Source organism: Ammospiza caudacuta, chromosome 5 (genome assembly GCF_027887145.1).
Source record: "Ammospiza caudacuta isolate bAmmCau1 chromosome 5, bAmmCau1.pri, whole genome shotgun sequence".
NCBI lineage: Eukaryota > Metazoa > Chordata > Aves > Passeriformes > Passerellidae > Ammospiza > Ammospiza caudacuta.
The window spans coordinates 10,928,698-10,948,556 of record NC_080597.1 but is presented as its reverse complement, the minus strand read 5'-3'; the positions used below and the strand labels follow the sequence as shown (position 1 = coordinate 10,948,556).

General features: G+C 40.8%; 1 protein-coding gene across 1 annotated transcript in view; it reads right to left on the bottom strand.

The window, feature by feature from the left end:
• Positions 1-2,602: 2,602 nt before the first annotated feature.
• Positions 2,603-19,859, bottom strand: part of KIAA1549 (KIAA1549 ortholog) — a 142,072-nt gene continuing 124,815 nt past the window's right edge. Inside the window, exons 15-20 of the mRNA XM_058805299.1 lie at positions 19,384-19,528; positions 17,152-17,382; positions 15,412-15,464; positions 11,934-12,079; positions 9,966-10,120; positions 2,603-5,111 (exon numbers count right to left, since the gene is read on the bottom strand). Of these exons, the coding sequence (XP_058661282.1) occupies positions 4,857-5,111; positions 9,966-10,120; positions 11,934-12,079; positions 15,412-15,464; positions 17,152-17,382; positions 19,384-19,528 (985 nt within the window). The 3' untranslated portion in view covers positions 2,603-4,856. The remainder of the gene's footprint in view (positions 5,112-9,965; positions 10,121-11,933; positions 12,080-15,411; positions 15,465-17,151; positions 17,383-19,383; positions 19,529-19,859) is intronic.

Genomic DNA, 19,859 nt, shown 5'->3' with positions numbered 1-19,859 from the left:
GGATTTCAAAAACTTATTGTCATTAGTTACTGCCAAGGAACGGAATATAGGCATTCCTGGGAAGCAACCAACCTCTCTTATCCTTGCACTCCAGATTCTGCTTATTTTGTGGCATCTGTTGTGGAATTCAAAGCTCACTGCAGGTTTCTGTACCAGAATCAAACATGTTCAATGAGCTAATTTCCAACTCCTAGTTTGCAATAACCATCCAGAAATAAACCACAACATCAACAATGCAGTATTGCAAGTCTGAAAACTGCTTGAAAAAAACCAGCTGTAAGAGACTTGTGACTTTTCCTGTCCAATTTGACAATATGACCTTGACAGCGTGACTTGTGGACCAAAAACTGGAGTACTTCAGGTTTTCCACAGCTTTATCTAAATGGGAGAAGGGAGACACCTGCAAAGCTCCACCTCTACTAGACTGTTGCCCCTTCATGGCATTTCAACACATTGTGTATATATGTCAGATCAGTTCAAAAATATTCAAGTTCTAATGTAGCAACCCTCTGGGCTAAAATACATGAAGGAAGCTCCATGCTTTGGCTGGGCAATACTAACATCCTATACAGACATGAGAGCATTAGCTAAGAGAGGTCAGCTCCTCCTTGAGAAGATATATAATGCCCAAAAATATGGCCCACAACATGTCCCCACCTCAAAGGCACACATGTTCTTCATCCTGCCACTTCAAAGCTCTTGGCCAAAATAGAGAATTTTCAGGGACTGGAACCTGTTTATAACAAACTGCTAGTTAAGGCACACAACAGAAAATGCACATTTCTTCCTTGAGCTAAAAACTATGATAGCTGGAGAAGGGAGGAATGTAGTGAGGGCAAAAGATAAAAAAGTGAGTTCAGCTGCCTACCATCATCCACATCACACAACTGGTGACTTCCCTTGGGCTTGAACATACACCCAGCTTCCTTATGTAATCCACCAAATGTGTTTTCAAGCCATGAATTAACAACAGCAGCAGTGTGAGCTGTTGTGGTTCTTGGGGAGTTATGATTGTGTACACAGCTTCCTTCTAAGATGATGCCATAACCCTGCTGCTCATGGTGCAGCTCAGAGGCACTGGCTGGGCAGGAACTTGCACTTTTGGGTGATCACTCTGTTATTTACCTGTGTCCATAAATGTGCACCACACTGGGGTAGCCAGCACCACAGCAGCCTCCTGGTGCAGGGTGACACACAGAGACCTTGGCTGACACTGCTGCTCCCCAGCCACTGAAAGGAGCCTGACCCAAACCACTGCAGGTACAGCACATTGCCAAGGGTCACTAAAATTCCACTTCCTGCTCCAGAGTGGCCATTTTTAACATTTCCAGCCCATTTTGTTCCTCCTAAAAGCAAGGTTTTCTCCCCCAAGTCAAAAGCCCACAGCCACAAGCAGGACCACGTGTCCCATCCTGGTGGAGAATATTTTACAGTACTGAAGCACACCCCACCTTCCACACTGAGTGTATGAAAAATCTCTGTAACATTTCACTTAGCTCCAACAATTCTGGAGCTAAGAAGGAGGCTGGAGGTCAACACTCTGGCCATGAAAAGGAAACCAAGCATGCTAAATTATGTAGCTCTCATCTCGCCAAGTTCTTCTATGTGCCAAACTAAACAGAGACTAAACACAAATGTCAAGGAAAATTGTGAAGAAAGGGAAGAGCCCGAGGATTCCATGAACCAGATGGTTTAGTCATGGAAATGGATGCAACAGTTGGTAACAGCTTTCTGTGCCTGTACCGACTTTACATCTGATTGATGTTTACAGAAACCAGGAGATTCATTAGCAGATACTTAAATATAGGATACTTTAAGTTTCAGGGGAAAAAAGGTTCGTTTGGTTTCACCCTCTTGCCTTTTAATAGGGTAATTAAAAAAAAAAACTGGCAAAAGAACTCAAGCACACAGGGATGCAGAAACTTACAGATTTTTTCCCCCCAGAATTTCCAAGTGGAAACACACATTCTAGCACATGCATTCCACAGAATCCTTTTGTAGCACATGAAAAAAACAGGTTTTCCTGTAGCTGCAAAAAGAGTGGGTCTTCCTTGTTAAGGCTGTTCTTGGACCTGATGGCTGCTAACTGATGTTACTTTTCTTCCTATATGAAGATACAGATTAGGTCATACCAATTTTTTGGATGCTGGATCAAGACTCCAACTAATCTGAGAACAACTTCCAAACACAGCTTTCTGACTTCTTATATTTTACTATCCTGTTGAAAGTTTTAAAGAGTTTTCTTCATCAGAAGGCCTCTTTTATTTACAAATACATATTTGTCCTGTGTTCTTCATAAGATTAGGGACTGAAAAGAGAAATGATACACATCCAAATATAAAAAGATGGAATTTCTCAATAGCATCATCATCATCACTAGCAAAAAAAATGAATGAGAAGTGGCTTAAGTACCTCTAAATTTAAAAGCTCTCATTTCACAGAGAACATATTGTTCTTAAATAGCTGGAACCAGACAAAATTAATTTACCTCCTAGAAGACCACATTTTCTTGAAACAAAGTCACAGTAATGTGCTAATATTTTTATAAGCATCGGTCTCTGAGCTCACTACAGAATTAAACTGGAGAAGGACGTGAGGTCTGAAAGAGATGGTTTTAATGGGAACACTTAGCAACAGTCACTCTTCAGTGCTGTCAAAATGACCAAATGAACGCTGCCTGATACACTCTTCATTCTTCAAAGCCTGGCATTTTGCAGAAGTATTGGCAACATTCGTGTTTACAAAGTTGGCAGAAAACAAATGTTTATTTTTATCCTAGAGTTATCACACAAAAAACTTAAAAAATTCAAATCATAGTGACCTGTTGGTACTGCTGTTACAACCGTGCTGGTGTTCTGATTCCTTTCAAACCTCAACCGGTGCCCAGGAGGGCTTCACACATAGGCCAGGGAACTGGAAATTAATTTACAGTGCTTCATTACTCTAAGTCCCTCAAAACAGTTTCATACAGCATTTTGATGATCACAGGTAAACAGAAAAATATCAGAGCTTTCTAGAAAAGAGGGAAACATACCGCCTTTTTTTCTACATCAATGAGCGACGGAGGTTTTGGCTTCGGCCGCGAGTAGGATGGGCACACTTCAGGAATAAGGTGTTTAGGTACAGAGGGGACTTCTTCCACCACATCCTCCCAGGTGTTTTCATTTCAGACTTAGTCCTGCTGCCCTTACTGAACCGTGCACTGGAGCCGGGAGCAGATGTGGCAGCCAAGGACCACCACACCACACCGGTGTTATGGCACCTGTATTTCTCCACTGCCATTTCTACCCCAGTAAATGAGGCAAATGCAGCCCCTGCTTGGCTGCCCAGTGCTCTGTCTGGCAGATCTCAGCTCCTCAGACCCCTGAGCACTGCCATCAGCACCTAATCCTCCTGCTGTCCATTGCCCTAGGGCAGGGCTCCCAAGCCTCCTCACCCACACTGAGCCTGCCCTCCATCCCTGTGCCAGTTTAGTAGCTTCAGCTCACTCTGACCTGAAAATGAAAACACTTCGACCAATCGTGACTTAAGCAAAATGTCCGTGTGTATTATGTCAGGTACAGTTATGCAATGGCCAATATTAGTAAATTCGTAGCTAATTTTAAATAAAAACTCTGAAAAAAACAGCGACAAAACAGTTCCATGGCACGTCCCATCCTTACCATGGGGATAATGCTTATTACCCTTTGTCCAAAGGGACAGTGGAAACAAGTATAAATATAGAAACTGTCTCAAAACTGCAAATCTAAGCCTATGTTAATGCTCTAAATTGTCACTGACTTCCACTAAAATTATTCAGATCCAAACATAAGCAATGATTTAGGACATCAATTTATAACATAATGCTGGTGACCCTGTACCAGTCAGGCTGGATTGGTTTCAGTCCACAAAGCAAACTACAGAGTGGCAATAGTTTATCACTGGTCTTGCAAGAGCATTTAGTATGCAAATATAGTTTTTTAAAGATATACATACACATTTCCCCAAATTCAACTGTGGCTGAGTATTCCCCTTCCAGTTTTCAGTAATTTTTAAACAAATTAAAAACCAAGCCGTTTCTGTTTGGATGCTTTGCTTTCTTTTTCCAGCCTGAATGAGTCTACAAATATTTTCTAAATTATACAAGGCCAATGTTTCACTTTGCAAACATTGAAGATGAAGGAACACTTGAAGCTTCAGCACCAGAAGGAAAACAAGGAAGAGTGCAGAGGGTAGCTCCATTCAGAACCACAGAGCTGTAACAATTATTGTTCCAGTTTAATACAAGTAACTCATAAAGATTTTTTTTCTAAGCAGTCCCATTGTTCCTGACAACCAAAGTGATTCCTATGTGAGATTGGACCTTCAAGACCCTTAAGTTGATACAGTTTGCAATCCTGCAGAACAGCAACACAAACCAGTTCCCCATAAGCACTGGAGAGATAAGAATACTTGTAATCTCTTGCAAAATGTCATCTCAGTTCATTAAAAACTTCACCTACTTCCTTAGAAAAAGGAGTCCATCATTCTTGGACATAGTTTCTGTCATTTTTTTTTTGTTGTTGTTGCTGGAGTACTGAGTTCTTGACCTATGGTTTTATTTATCTGTTAGCCTGAATGAGGGTAAAGAGAGAAGAGGAGCACCGTAATATGAGCAGATTAATTAATATTACTTGTGATGACACTGATGATTTACCCTGTTTGTCCCCCATCTCTCCTTACTATTCTCATTTTGTTGCCTTTTTTGATTTTTTCCAGAGTGCTGTCAACAGAGCTGTGGAAGTTCCTTCCTTTGTGAGAACAACATTGCTGATTTCCTCTGAGTCTTTGCTTCCATAGGAAGCAGATACCTGGCAGATTTGCAAGGGAATGCTAAATCAACTGTGGAAGTTCTGCACTGTTGTCTGTTTCTGAGAGAGCCGCAGAAGTTCTTCTCGAATTGCTTTGATAAGAGAGGCTGACGAGTGACCTGGCTGGAGGTCCTCAGTGGAACTGGTGGTGTAGCAAAGGCCCTGGCCCTGAAGGCTGTTGTGTGGAAGCTGAGCAGGAGGAGCTGAGGGCTGCCTGGCTGAAGTCCTCTGCATCTGGAATACTGGTGAGGAGGAATATTCTTGGTGTCCATGCATATGCGTCTGGAAAAAGGGAGAAACCATTATTGTGTTTTTTGAATAAATGTGATTATCCCAGAAAACACAAGAAAGCAAAAAGGCAAAGAACTGGGGAAAAACAACATGGAGATGCTTATATCTGCTGCAATGGCTTTTCTATTACATGAATGAGTGATGTCTCTTACGGAGCACAAAACAACAAGTTTACACAAAATTGCTGGACTGCCTCAAGTTCAGTGACCCCCCCTTTCCAATCTACAGTATGTTTAGGAACTGAAATGGAATGAGGTGGGGAGAAACCCCATATGACTGTAAATCAGAATTGCCTTCTCTTACCATCCACTTCCATCAACTTCCTGAAAGACAGCAGGCAAATCACTTTTTCCCCTGGCTGTCATTTTTCCATACTATTTATAAGCAAAGATACTACTATTTCCACTTTCCCTTTTCCTGCCTGCTTTGCCTGTTCAGACTGTACACTTTTGTGGACCCTCTGACTGCCCAGTGCCCAGGAAAACACTGTCAACAGAAGAAGCAGCAGAAGAAAACTACTAGGATTTGAAAGATTAGGTTTTTCCATACTCAATATCTGAGAAACGCTATCCCAGCTTAGGGACAATCATTGTTTCAGGGCAGGGAGGGGTTAATTCTGCCTTTGTTCAGTAATGTGCATTTTCTAACAAAACAAGAGAGACAGAGAACAGAAGCCTGAGTTCATGGCTTGTCCTTCTGCAAGACAATCTGCTTATACTAAAACAAAGCATGGATTTACAGTACACAGGGCGACTGCAGCAACTCCCAGTACGGACACAAACAAGGCACATTTTGAAAATCCAGACTCCAGCTGACAACCCTGAAGCAAGTGTTTCCTCTTGCCTCGAACTGCTGAAGGCTGGGAGACAGCCTGAAGCAAACAGGGGACACAGAGGACTGGAGGGCACAGGTGGGAGCAAAGCAAGGTGATCCCCTTGCAGGGGGAGCAGCAGGCTCAGAGCACGGCCACCACAAGTCTGTGAGCACTACCTTGGTCTGGGAACAAGCCTTAAGGAGTAGCAGAGAGAGCAGCCTGATGGGGAAAGAAAGGACAGCAAGGTCAGCTGGAAGAGGATTTGGGAGCAAGGGCGGGGGGGGAAGGAGGACATTACAGAGCTTGGGAAGGATACAGGGAACCTGCAGTGACAGTGGCAGCGTGTGCAGTGACACAAAAATGCATGGGAGCAAGTTCCTTAACGTCTCTCATAATACAAATGAATAAAATTTAAGCCATTTTGTATAAAGAAGAATTAATAATAGATTCTGAGTCTCTTGTGCAACTCACGTACAGCACTCCTCCTTTATACTGTTAATTCTGGGAGACAGATCAAGGGGGATAGAGGCTTTAATAGAAGAATGATAGGTAAAGGTTTTCCAAGTAACATCCTGCCTATTTCTTATGAAAGAGAGGTGATTTCAGTATCAGAAAGGAATGAATGGGTCTCCTGATTGTTCAGAATTATTCATTTGGCAGTGAAACCTGAAACTAATTCATACATGCAGTCTAGAGTTGGCAAACCTGACAAGTACTCTGTGGGTTTATGGGGAAGAGATGACATTAAAAAAATATTAAAAGGAAACACTCCTTGACACATGAGTCTTAACAGCAACCTAAATTATGTTCAGGTTACTTTCACATTAAAATGCACTATGTGATTCAGCTCCTATCTCACAGTGCACTAAATTACTGCCATAAGAATGGTTTCTCTTAATGAAATTTATGGAGTCTGATGACCACAGTCGCTGTTTTTTACATTATGTTTTTCAAGGTTTTCTTAAATATCACAGAAAAAGAAAAGGGTGTGTTTCTGTGATTTCGCATATAGCATCACGATTAAACAGGCCTGTAAAACTTCAATACCACATTGGTTTAGAAACCCAACTTGTACTAACCTACAACAGCAAAATAATAGGAGCAAAACGTCTGAAATAATTTTTGCTGGTTTTTAAAGATTTCTTTACTAACAGAAACACACAAAGATATGTTATATGACATTATATATGCAAAAATATATAGTTCTATATAATAGCTATACATTTTATATTTTTCCCTAAAAACTTCTAGATAATTAACAGCAGTATGAAAAAATTGACAAAAATATTTTATTGAATCTTCCTTCTTAAGGAATGAAGATTTATGAGATGAAAGTGTAAATTTGTTAATCTCCATTTAATACCCATTGAACTCTGGCCAATTTCAACTGAACTAAATAAATATATACCCAGACATACCTGTGTATATATGAATGTATGAACATATAGATAAAGTTCACAAAACCAGGTAGCTAATTAGACATCATCTGATTTTTTATAAGCTTATTTGTTATCATTGAATCTGCATCTGAGTGGCAGAAAAGTCAAGTTAGGCTGTGCTCTGCTGGATCTCTTAGCCAGCATGGATGTCACAGGGCCTGTCTCAGGGACTTGAGGGACAACTAAGTTTGATGAGATTTTTTTGACACACTAGAGTGGGCAGCTGAGTAGAAAAATAAGAGTGAAAGGGTAGGGGTATCTTTGGGGAAACACTGGAAACCTGCAGGAAGGCTTGGGAGAACAGTGGAAAGCTCCAGGGGATTCTGCAGGGGTAGGAGGTGATGCCAGGTGGTGGAGGGAGGTGCAGATATGCCAGACACTGAGACCAACTGTAAGAAGCCAGGCTTCATTTGTTCAGATGAGCACTTGCTCAGGATTGTATTTTGTGTCAGCTAAGGAAATGCTGTCCTTCTCCTGGGTGCCCTGGCCCTTCTGGATGGAGAATTAAGGGAATTGATGGTACCCTGCACACTGGCTTTGGGCTGGGAGGTACAAGTGAGAGGTCATGTTCCAGCAGAAAATCAGGTGTTGACTTCAGGAATAAAGGGGTGAGGATGCTGTGAGGAAAATGCTATTGCAGGAAGACAAATGCAGATCCCTGTCCAGTTTGTGTGCAAGAAGAATGCTCTAGATTTCAATCTTCCTAAATGCAGAGTTTAATTTTAGAAACTTGCTCAGAATGAGGGAACAGTAAGACAAGGTTTGCATAGGATCAGTTGAATAATGCACCACAAGGAACATGACCATCATGAAGTAAAGCCTCATTGCCAAAACGAGGAAAGACAAATTTAGAGCTCTGTGCTATTGAAACATCCAAATTCCAAAGGTAATTATTCAACTACAGAAAGCTACAAGATGACAACTTTTTGTTTGTTTGGTGGGGTGTTTTTGTTTTTTTTTTTTTTTTCTTTTTTTTTTTAATGAGAAGAATCCTTTAAAAAATAAAATTGCAAATTGCTCACAGGAAAAAGAAAGTTCAGGCAATACATGAGCTCTCCTACAACTGCATGGCACCAAATTCAAATAAGTTTTAGTTCATTATCTCCTCCTTTTGCCTGTTTATTAGTAGCAAACTGAAAAAAAACTCACATTGCAGTAACGTATGAACTGCAGTAACCAGTGAGCAAAAAATGCTGTCAAAGCTGAGGAAATCTTTAAACTGAGACGAACCAAAAGAAAAACAGCCTGGATTTCAATGACCTGAACAGGAACATGCCCACAGATGTAGAAAAGCCATTTTCAGAAAAGAGAGACAAATGTAAAGAAAGGTCAATAAATGGTAACCCAGAGATGTCTCTGAAAAAAAAAAAAGAACTTGAGACACTAAGGTCTCTCATGCAAGTACTCTCTTAGATGTAAACTGAAATTATGATCTTCCATTCAAATGCCACAGTTTCAAGCACAGAATGCACATTAAATTAGGGAAACAGATCTTTCAGCTTTGACAGCTGAAGTTTTTGAATAGTATTAAACAGCATACCCAGTTCTCAAAAACTTGATGCTGCTCCTCTTGAGTTTAGTTGGAGTGGAGGCAGCTCAATTTCACCAAAATCTAGAGATAAGCCCAACCTGTTGCATTTCCTTTCTGCAAAGCTATGTCATGATCATGCAATACTGCAAAGCAACATCAAGTAGTGTGAACACACACTGCCCTAAATATGCAAAAGGAGGAGATCCCACTTTCTTTCCTCAAGGAAGAAATAAAAAAAAGATAGTTTAAACTAAGAAGCAAAAGAAGAAGCATAAAGTTGTCACTCTCAAGAGTATTGCAATAAATCTGTTGCAGGTCAGTCTGCTCCAGGATGCAAATGCACCAAAGAGGGACTGGTAGCAGCCAAGTGTCTCTCTCCTGGCAAGGCCATATGTTACCTTCAACCTCACACATCTGGTTGAATCAGAAATGTCAACCTCTGGAAGCACAGCTGCCAAGAACATGAAATCACCGTGGCTGCCTGGGCAACACAGGTAAAGGAGCATGTGTTCATTTACCACCTCCTGCTGACTTAGGCTAGGAAAGAAACTTGTTTAAAAACACCTCCAATGTTATGAGCAAGTATGAACCTTTTTCTGCTTCCCTGACTCCTGCTGTTAGTACTGATACAGAAGATAAAAGATCTTTATGCATACAAAATAGGATGGCAGCCTGGGACAATTTAATTCAATGTTTTCTAATGACAATGATCTCAAAATACAGAGGCATATTCCAAAGAAGGAATGTAAAGCAGTATCCACCTCTGCTGGAGCTCAGAAGCAGAACTGGATGAACTGCAATTAATGGGTGAAGGCCTCAAGCGAGGAAAAAAAAAAGGTAGGGAAAAATGAGAGAAAGCATTTGGAGAAGCAAAGGTGAAAGAACAGCAAGCAGAAGTCAGAAGAGCTAACAAGGGTCTGAAGAGCAAAGAAAAGGATGTCAGAGAAGCAACTAAAAGTATTCCAGGGGAGGAGAAAAAAAGTTCCAAACAGTAATGCAAGAAAAAAATACCCAAACAAATCACTACTTTGGAAACTATGGAAATGTGTAAGAGTACTCACTGCATCTCGCCTAGCACATTCATCCTCTCCACGATACTGGGGCCACCCTGGCCCCCCCGGCTGGCCATGCCCTGCTCTGCCTGAGGGGAGCTCCACTGGTTGACCTCCGATCCTGCTAGCAATTCCCACCTGAGTGAGGTGCTGTATCTGAGAACCTTAAAAGCAAATATTGGTTTTTTTCATCTTCATACACAGTCAAGTTTGCAGGGCAGACATATGATAACATAAAACTTTGTTGGAAGCGGGAGACGAGAAGAAAATGGAGCTCTGTTTCTGTGCAGTTAATAAAAATCAGCAGAAAGAAGACTGTCAGTGTGGAATGAAGACAGAAAAGTTATGTGCATTTTGTGCAGTTCATGTGAGTGTGATGCATTTCATGGCACTGCACTGAAAGAAGAGGTTGAGATACACACATCTCTGACATGGGTTACTCCTCATTTCAAAAACATGCCAGCCCTTTCCCAACAGTGCTTACTGAAAGCTCTGGCAATGCTTTCATGCCAATTACTCAGCAGCAAAGAGAGGACATTTGCTCCTGTGGCACACCTTATTTGCATCACACTGGCAAGACCCTAACTCTGCAGACTGCCTCCTGTTGTGTGGTGTTGAAGAATAAAACACGACTAAGTAAGAATGTGCTTCTCTCAGCTTTGCTCTGTGGTTAAATATTAAACCATGCGGTCCTTAACTAAGAGAAGGTCACAACACACTGCATCTCCTTCTAGCCTGAAAGCCAACCTCCTCCTTTCTCCTCTTCCTTCCCTTCCCTCCTTCCCACTGCTTTCAAACATATGCAAGGATAGCTGCCACCACTAATTGCAAGAGATACGTAACAACATGCCAGCTTTCCTTCTTCATTAATTGTCTCCCACAGGGAAATGTCATTTACATTTTTATTCTTAAAATTACTATTAATACTTCATTATTCATTAGAAATGAAACACATTTAAGCCAGAGATACATAAAAGTGTGTGTATGCACAAAAGGGGAGGAAAAGACAAAAACAACAGTGCGATTAATGTGATGGACAGTTTGATCACTTCCCTATTTTCTCTCAAAACTCCCCAATATTTCAGAAGTTTGATATTTACACGTAATCATGCTGAGGGACAGAAACTAAATATCTTAAGTGCCTCCAAACTTTAAAGCAGAATACATATTAACATTTAGACAATAGCGTGAATTAGGGAATAAAATAGTCATTGTTTAGCTGTAATAGTTAGTTACAACATTCCTACTATTCTTATTCATTTAACATTTACAGGGAGATAAGAGCAACTATCAAAACTGGGCTTCTGATATAAGTATATGATCATATTTCCAGTCTTTTTCAAGGAAGAAAATATTTATCTGGGACAAAATTAACTGTAACATTTACATAGCAATACAAAATTTTATTCTTAGAAGTGTTTGCTGCTTAGCTACCATGTGATGTTACCATCATGACAGCATTGGTGACTGCTATCAAAATTATCTCAACCAGATCAGGGAAGGTGATTTCATGGGGGAAGCAGAAATAGATAATTCAATGTAAAACGAAGAGATACTGTTCTAATGCACACAATTTTACAAAGAGAAATAAGAAACATGGATATAGAGAAGTGTTAAAAAATTTTGCTATTTAGCATGCTGATTTGGGATGCAAAAATTAGTTCAAAATGGAAAGTTAGCATACACTGTAATCTCTGAAACAAGTAATTGTCCATTCTTAGCAAATGGGGTTTTGTGAAAATACACTTTGTGATAACCAGTGCTTGTAAGATACTAAAAAAGAGGCAATGCAAGGTCCTACAAAAAGTGAAGTTAACCTCACTTTGTAATAATCTTTTTTTGGGCATTAAGGACAAGGACCACATATCACATGTAGCAGCTGAAGGAGAACGACACCTTAGTGGTGACCTTGGCATAGGAACAGACAGAGGAAAGGCTCAGTTATTTTCCTGCATATTTAACTTGAGTGAAGTGTACCTGCAGTGCTTCCAACGGGCCGTGGCCGTGCCACTGATGGCATTTCCTCTGAGTACATCCCCCTGGAGGAGTACTGAACCTCAGGGGGTGGCTGCTCTCCGTGCATCAGCTCTGCAGGCTGAAGGAAACCTGGCCCAAAGTTCTGCCTGTGGAAGAGGAGGCAAGGTTAAAAGAAGTGAAATCCCTAATCAGAAACAATAACGTAGGTGTGCCTCGCACAGTGGTTCTTTAGGTGTTTTAATGTAATTGTAACCTTCAGTGTTGAGGAAAATATTTATATCTGAAGAACATGTTTTAACAAAATGTTACACAAGTGTTTTTCCCATGTTGCAGTCTCAACCTTCAATGTTGAGGAAAATATTTACATCTGAAGAACATGTTTTAACAAAATTTTACACAAGTAAAATTTTTCACATGTTGCAGCCTCCTCAACGCAGAGAAAAAAGTTGACAGATCTTAAGATCTTGTTTTCTCCTTGGGGGAAAAAAGCATCTTCAGTGAAAAAAAATAGAAAATAACACTTCAACAGTTATGTAGCTGCTTACCTCAGCAACAAAGCTGACTCTACTCAAAGAGTTTCTAGGCACACACTTTTGGTCTAAACCAAAACATAAACTGCATTACATGTGCATTTTGTGAACAAATATTCCTTCATGAAGTATCCTGATAATTTTTCAGGAAGTTTTCAAAACTGTGCTCTTTAAGATTTGTGAAACAACTCAAAGCATTTGCACATATGAAGAAATGTAATGTCTACTGAAATTAATGTTTCCTATCGATCAGGCTGGCGCTGGTAGTCACTGTTATGTATTTGCTACAAATAGCAACGTGAGACAAGCAGCCAGGCTCAGGCACATGGAACTACACAAAGTGAGGGCTAGGGATGAGTTTTCTATGCCTTTTACCACAATGGCATCTAAGCCCTCCTAGGCTACAGCCTGCAGTGTATGCTGTTCCTCAAGATCTCGATTATACAACCCTTTGTTTTACTGCAAAATCCTGTGACTGCAGCTAGCTTACACTATTCTTGATTTGTGCTTTATTTGGAAAACTACCCACCTTCATATGACAGCCAGACAGCAAAGAAAGTTGACATAATAAATCACCTAATAAAGCACAAATAAGTAATTGTAAATAAAAGTACCAGCTATTTGGCATGCAGAGTTACAAGATGGAGAAGGTTAAAGGGCTTCAACCTGTAACAATCCCACTGTGGAAGTCCTAGAATTTCCCCAGGTCCCTCATGTCCAATCCCCATCTGTCCACTCAGCAGATCCAGAGGAAATCATTTCCAACCACACAAACTAGTTCAAATAAATGCTTCAATGGGTAGGTAATGTTTAACAACATCACTTCTGTTATGTTAATCACTGTAATCAGTAAAGGATGTAATAATCTGGCCCTTTATGTCTGCAGTGTTGAGCTGGAATTTTGAAGCTGATGAATTACTACAATTTTTTGATGTTGTCTAAGGAAAATATTTTCTCAACATTACTGCAAATGTATTCTTTTTGTGCCAATTTTTCAGAGGATGGGAAGTAAATTCTTTATTGCTGATGTGTTTGCACTTGAAAGGTTCACATTTAAAAAGGCTTCACCTTCTCAATCTTCTTTATAATAGATACCTATAGCTTCTCTATAAAGTCAAAGGATCAACATAAGAGCATAAAACCAGAATACAGCTCTGCATCTGTATCATACAGGCTTTGTAGTGCTCCTTCTTATTTCCAGACTGAAACTCAGCTTTCAATTTTTACACATCCAAAAAAACCCCAAAATTATCTCCAGTCATTTAAGTCAGGAGATACTGCTCCAAGAATCAATTTTACACCACTAATCCACTCTAGTTCAGTATATTTATCTCTGTTGCATGATTCAATACCCATTTCCTGGCAAAAGCTGTTCATTGTGCCTTTATGACTGCCTAGCTGTTATGTGACCTAGGTCTTTCACATTTAATTTTTTTCCCCAGGTTGGTTCCACCCCATTAAAGATGCTGATGGTGTTATTACAGGGAAGAGAACAGTATGCTCACCCAACTAGTATTCCATGCATTGGATATTCAATCCAATGGACTATGACATTGATACATGCCACCTAATCACACTGACCTCAGGTTATTTTTCCTTCCTCTAGCCAGGGGCATTGCTTCTTTCAAATTGTTTGTCATTATCTTCAGATGTTGAGAATAACTCCCACAGCACAACCATGACAACTTGTTTTCTATTGACCAAGCTTTAGGAAGCTTTCTATTTTAATGAAAACTTAGAGGAATTCTTTCTGTTCAGATCAATGACTTTGCAGATTGTTAACTTACTCTGCTGACACTGGCAAAGCCAGCATTTGGCCTTTTGTGATTTACATAAATTCAGGCTGCCCATGCCAAAGAACGATAAACATCTGAATAAAAAACACATTGTGAAGACACCATCTTGCTCAGGTTAACATGGACTACAGCACTTTCATTATTAATTTATCACATCTTCCCTGAATATGTACATGCTGTGTGCCATTTCATGTATGCTCCACTCACACTGAAGCTGTCACCTCCAGCCAAGAACTATGCAAGATGCATAGAAACTCTTCCTTTTCTACTTGGTCTTCCCAAAATCAGGTTGCAGAACAATAAATAAAGGAAAGTTCTTCACAGTTATTTTACCATCAAGTTTCCAAGGCAGTGAAGAGTTCAGGTGAAGTCTGATGAATGACATGGATAACTGTGGGATTTCATCTCACATGGTGAACTCTAAGAAGGCAATGAGAGAGCAGCACAAGGCCACCATTTGACCAGCCTGGCTGCAGCAGCTTGGAGAGGGTGAGACAAGTCTCACCCCTGTGAGCACCACGACTCAAGAGTCCAACTTCACATGTGGTTAAAACACACAAACCAAATGTGAAGTAAACAATCACCTGGACAAACGTTTTCTCCCCTTTACACAAATCTCTTATGGTAAGGGCAGGAGAAGATGGAGAATTTGTTCCTCTCCTGATTTTAAAATAATAGGGCTGCAAGGCAGACTTTCTCTGTGAGGGTGACTGTGCTCTGTCATTTATTCTCAACTTGGTTAAAAATAGAATGAATCTGTTAGTCATATGAAAGCTGTTGTGAATGAGTGTTGCCCTGAGGATACAGAAACAAGATGAAAGCAGGAGTATTGGGAGAATTACATGCATCTGAGTAACTGTTTCAGGCTCTCCAAAAGCTCATACTCAGTGGTTTACTGAATATTGGAAGGATTTTGCTATAGCTGAGGGGCTACATTTCTTTTAAAGACACATTTCTTTTAAACAGAGGCTTGGATTCCATACAGCATGCATATGTCATTTATGCTTCATAAATAAGTAACAAAGACTGGATCTGGACTCCTGTTACTTCTCATTTATTCAGTACTTTGCATAATAATATACCATGCCACTAAGAAATCTGAAGTAATTGCAAGGAAAATAATAAATGATAATTTGATCAGTAAAAAGCTACCTCGGTAGGAGACCTGGCGCTGCTGGCGGAGTCATTCCAAATTCCATGTATCTCTGTCAGGAGAATGAAAAAAACCACTAAATTAAAATCAAAATTCATACCTTGGGAACTCCACAGTCAGCCTTTTAAATGATGAATGGCAGAGATCACTAAGCCTGTATGTAGGACTTGATGGCAGCCATAAGAATTCAAGTTTTACTAACAAAGGAGCACAAGAAGATCTGGGAATCACTGCTACAGCAGCTAAAGTCTCTTCTGTATGAGCAGTCTTAATTTAAAAACCTTTCAGAAATGCTTTTTTTCAGTTGCAGAAGATCAAGAGCTGCTCCAATATCTACTTAGCAAAAAGCCAACCTTGGCATTTGGAAATCTCTTTTGACCTCAAAAAGCATCAGACTGCAGCAGAGACACCACAGTGCTCAGATTCATCAGAACTTATCATGACCTACAGGATTATCCATGTGTTTCAGTGCTCCATCAAAACAAAAAAAATCATACACAGAAACACTGCTTCCGTATCCCTCATTTCCTGAAAGCTTTTGGATATCCTGCGGAAAAATATGACCTATGCCAAATGCATTCTTTTTTTCATTGTCAAAATAGGAACTACCACACATTCCAAAAAGTAAAAAAAGCAAAAAAAGAAAAAAAGAAAAAAAGAAAAAAAGAAAAAAAGAAAAAAAAGAAAAAAAAAAAGAAAAAAAAAGAAAAAAAAGAAAAAAAAAAAAAAAAAGAAAAAAAAAGAAAAAAAGAAAAAAAAGAAAAAAAAAAGAAAAAAAGGAAAAAAAAAAAAGTTTAACTCTCAGACACAGCAAGACTGACTTGTGAAAGATCCTAACTGAGAAGAACTGAAATGATCAAATTATCCTGAAGGAAATGAGATGGGAAAAGGGAAAAGAAACCAAACAGCTCAGAAAGCAAGTTCACCATCTTGTGACAGTCATTTCTGAATTCTCCTTGTTCCAGGAATGTTCTAGGTTGTGCTAAGCCCTGACAGCAAGGACACAACAGAATGGCCGTGGCTCAAGCGGCACTAACTCCCTGCCCAGAGATGCCTTTAGAACTGCATCCCAAATAAACATCTGGGATGTTACCTCCCAGTGTTGAAGTGTGATGTCATGGTTTGCCTCAGATTCCTCAGGTCTCTCCCTGTAGATTTTTTCCCCAGGTGCGTCAGCTACCTCTCCTTTCCCCTCCCTTGCTCCCTGCTGAGCACTGTCGGTCAATCCTGGCATTCCAGGAGGACATTGAGTGATTGGCAGAGTTCAAAAGATGCCTTTCACCCCTGGAGGACATTGGGCCATCCAGGTGTCCCTCTGTACCTGGTTGATAGCCCCCCATGCCCCTTCTATCCCCCTCTCCCTGGGGTTAAAAGCAACAGCAACCACATGGTTGGTGAGTTCTGTTGGAGCCGTTACTGGATTCAGAGGCCTGTGGGCCAGGAATAAAGCTCTGGATTGAAACCCTCCAGCAGAACCGACTCCTTTCCTTCACCATTGTCTTAAAGCTTCTCCACCAGAGGTAAACCTGAGCTCCTGCATGTTTGGACTTGCCTCCACGCACCCAGCTGCAGCATCCAGCCAGCCAAAGGTGCCTCTGAGGTGAAACCACCACAGTTGCCGCCTTTGGTCAAGCAGTAAGGGCCAGTTTGTTATTACTGGTATTGTAACACCAATAATACTGGTATTATTCCAACAGTCCAGCCCGCCCCGAGGCAGTCCCTCCCTCCCTGCCCCTCACCGGCTGTGCTGCGGAGCCCCCGGGCGCCGGCACGGCGTTGGGGCCGGCCTGGCTGCTGGGAGCCACGAGGGCGAAGGCGTCGTCCAGCAGGGAGTGCATGGTCTGCCGCGCCTCCTCGATGGACGGCTGCGGGGGCACGTACTGCGGCACGGCGTGCGCCGGCAGCCCCGCCAGCTTCCCCACCTCCGCTGAGGATGACGTCTGCGGCTCCGCTGGCAGGTCTGGGTCCGACTGCAGCAAACAGAAGGAAGGTGAAGGGCAGCCACAGAGAAAATCTAACTGGCTTCCAAGCCCCTGTGGGCCTTCAGGCTAAGCAACACAGTCTTGACCAAAGTCACGTCACGTGCCCTTACCCTCCCTGCTGCTGCATGCACATATGTAACACCAAACACTTCATTCAACACTCCAACACTTCATTCAGTGTAGTCTGAAGGACTCTGTGACTGTGTTCACAGGAGTCTTAAGATGAAAAAAGAGATGAAGATCTGACTCCATGTTTCAGAAGGCTTGATTTTTATTTTATAATATATATTATATTAAAATTATACTAAAAAAATAGATAAAAAAATCATCAGAAAGCTAGCTAAGAATAATAATAAAAAAAAGATAACAAAAGCTTGTGGCTCGGACTCTCTGTTCGAGCCAGCTCACTGTGATTGACCATTAATTAGAAATTACTAACATGGGCCAATCAAAGATTCACCTGTTGCATTCCACAGCAGCAGATAACTATTGTTTACATTTTGTTCTTGAGACCTCTCAGTTTCTCAAAAGGAAAAATCCTAAGGAAAGGATTTTTCATAAAAGATGTCTGTGACAGGACTCTGATCTCAGGTAAGGCAGCAGAGCTTTGGGCAGGAGTTACTCAGCTATAACAGAAATCTTGTGTTTTGCAACCACATAATGAAGTCATGCAGAGATCATTTCTCCAGCCACAAGAAAACCAATCAGCTGTCTACATCTATCACTTTACAGCTTTTGCAGTTCCAAGAAATTAATTCAGTCTTTAGCTTATAACTGACCACATCAGCAGTAACATTAAACAATTACCACCTCCCAGAAAAACGCAGAAAGGAAGCAGTTAAGGAACTAAGTGGTAACCTGCATGGAGCTTGAACTTGGGTGCATCACCTGAATGGGATTCATGTAAGTGCTTCAATGCAGCAATACCTTAGGCATGCATCATAATTACTACCTGGGATCTTACCACATGGGCTTATTGTTCATCAGTGAGAGGAAATTAAACGAGCTTTAGAGCAGCAGACTTATTATCAGAGCTCATTCTTACCACTGCATGCAGACTGCAAAATCAGTCGTCAAGAGGCACAAGCCTCTACTTTATTAGGAACTTAGCATTCCGAGCAGTCTCACTGCAGATGCCAAAGGGGCTGAGCCTGCTGTGTGCCATGTCTTAATTAAACAGCTCCAGATGATAATTCATTCTACTGCAGCATGACATTAAAATCATCACACTCATGTCTGAAGGCAAAGGGAAACTGCAGAAATTGACATCAGAGTCACCTGACCACATATGCAGCTAACAGTGAAATTCTTAAAATTATTAAACCATCTTTAAAGATAAGAACTGTCCAGGGGCTTCCAATATTATCATTTGGCTTCATGGAATCTGCTTAGAAGTGGTTAAAGATGCCTAAGTACTGTTTGTGACATGGATATGATTGAACAGAAGTATTCTCCAGTGTCTTTTTTTAGATGTGAGACAAAATTAATTTTCAAGACATTGCACTAGAATTGTTTCATGTTACTGTAGTACAAAGATGTGTTTCTCTGTCATTAATAATTAATTGCTGCATTTGAAACATGAGAAAATTTATCATAAAGAGACCTAAGTCTTCCACTCTGTAAGAGCAAAGGATGAAATTTGCTGTAATATATGAATATATAACATCCAGCAAATTGGACTAGAGCGAAACTATGTTCAAGATATTGTGGAACATGCCAAGCACACTTTCATGTGCATAACACAGTGGCATTAATGAAAACAAGGCTTTGGTTCTTGGCCTCTGTAATATCAAGGAATATTCAGTAGAATTTTACTGCTTAAAAATGACAGACTGTCAATGAAATCCTTATTTCACTTTGATTTACATGCTAACTGCATGACTGAAACTAACCACATCATATGGACCACAAACAGAAGGCCAAAAACCTGCCAGTGTCACAGCTGTCATCATTATCAGAACAGTCCTCCCATTCAAGAGACATACATACAATATATGCAGAATTATTGACTCCTGGAGGCCTTTTGTATGTCCCATCACTGTCAGTTGTGATTAACCTGTCCTTTTCAGCATCAATTGGGCTCCCATTTATCTGATGCCGACGGCGCTGCTTGGGAGAACGTTTTGCACGAGAACTTAACAGGAAAAAAACCAAAAAGCAGAGAGAGAGAGAGAGAGAGAGAGGTAATCACAATTATTCTTGAAATTTTTCTTCTCAAGCTTGAACTCCTCTGCTCATTTCCTCCAAGTCACCCTTGCCTCAGCCCCGTTTCTCTTCCCTTTCCCAGTTTTCCATTCCTCAAGCTTCTCTTAGTAACACTCTCATTGACAGCTCTCAGAAGTATCCCATTCTTCCCCTAAATTCTGTCCAGAGTCACCTCCCTCTGACATTCACCTGTCCAGGTTGCCTGTGTTCCAGCTCCCCAGCCCAATGTGTGACACATCTGCAGCTGCAGAACAGATCAC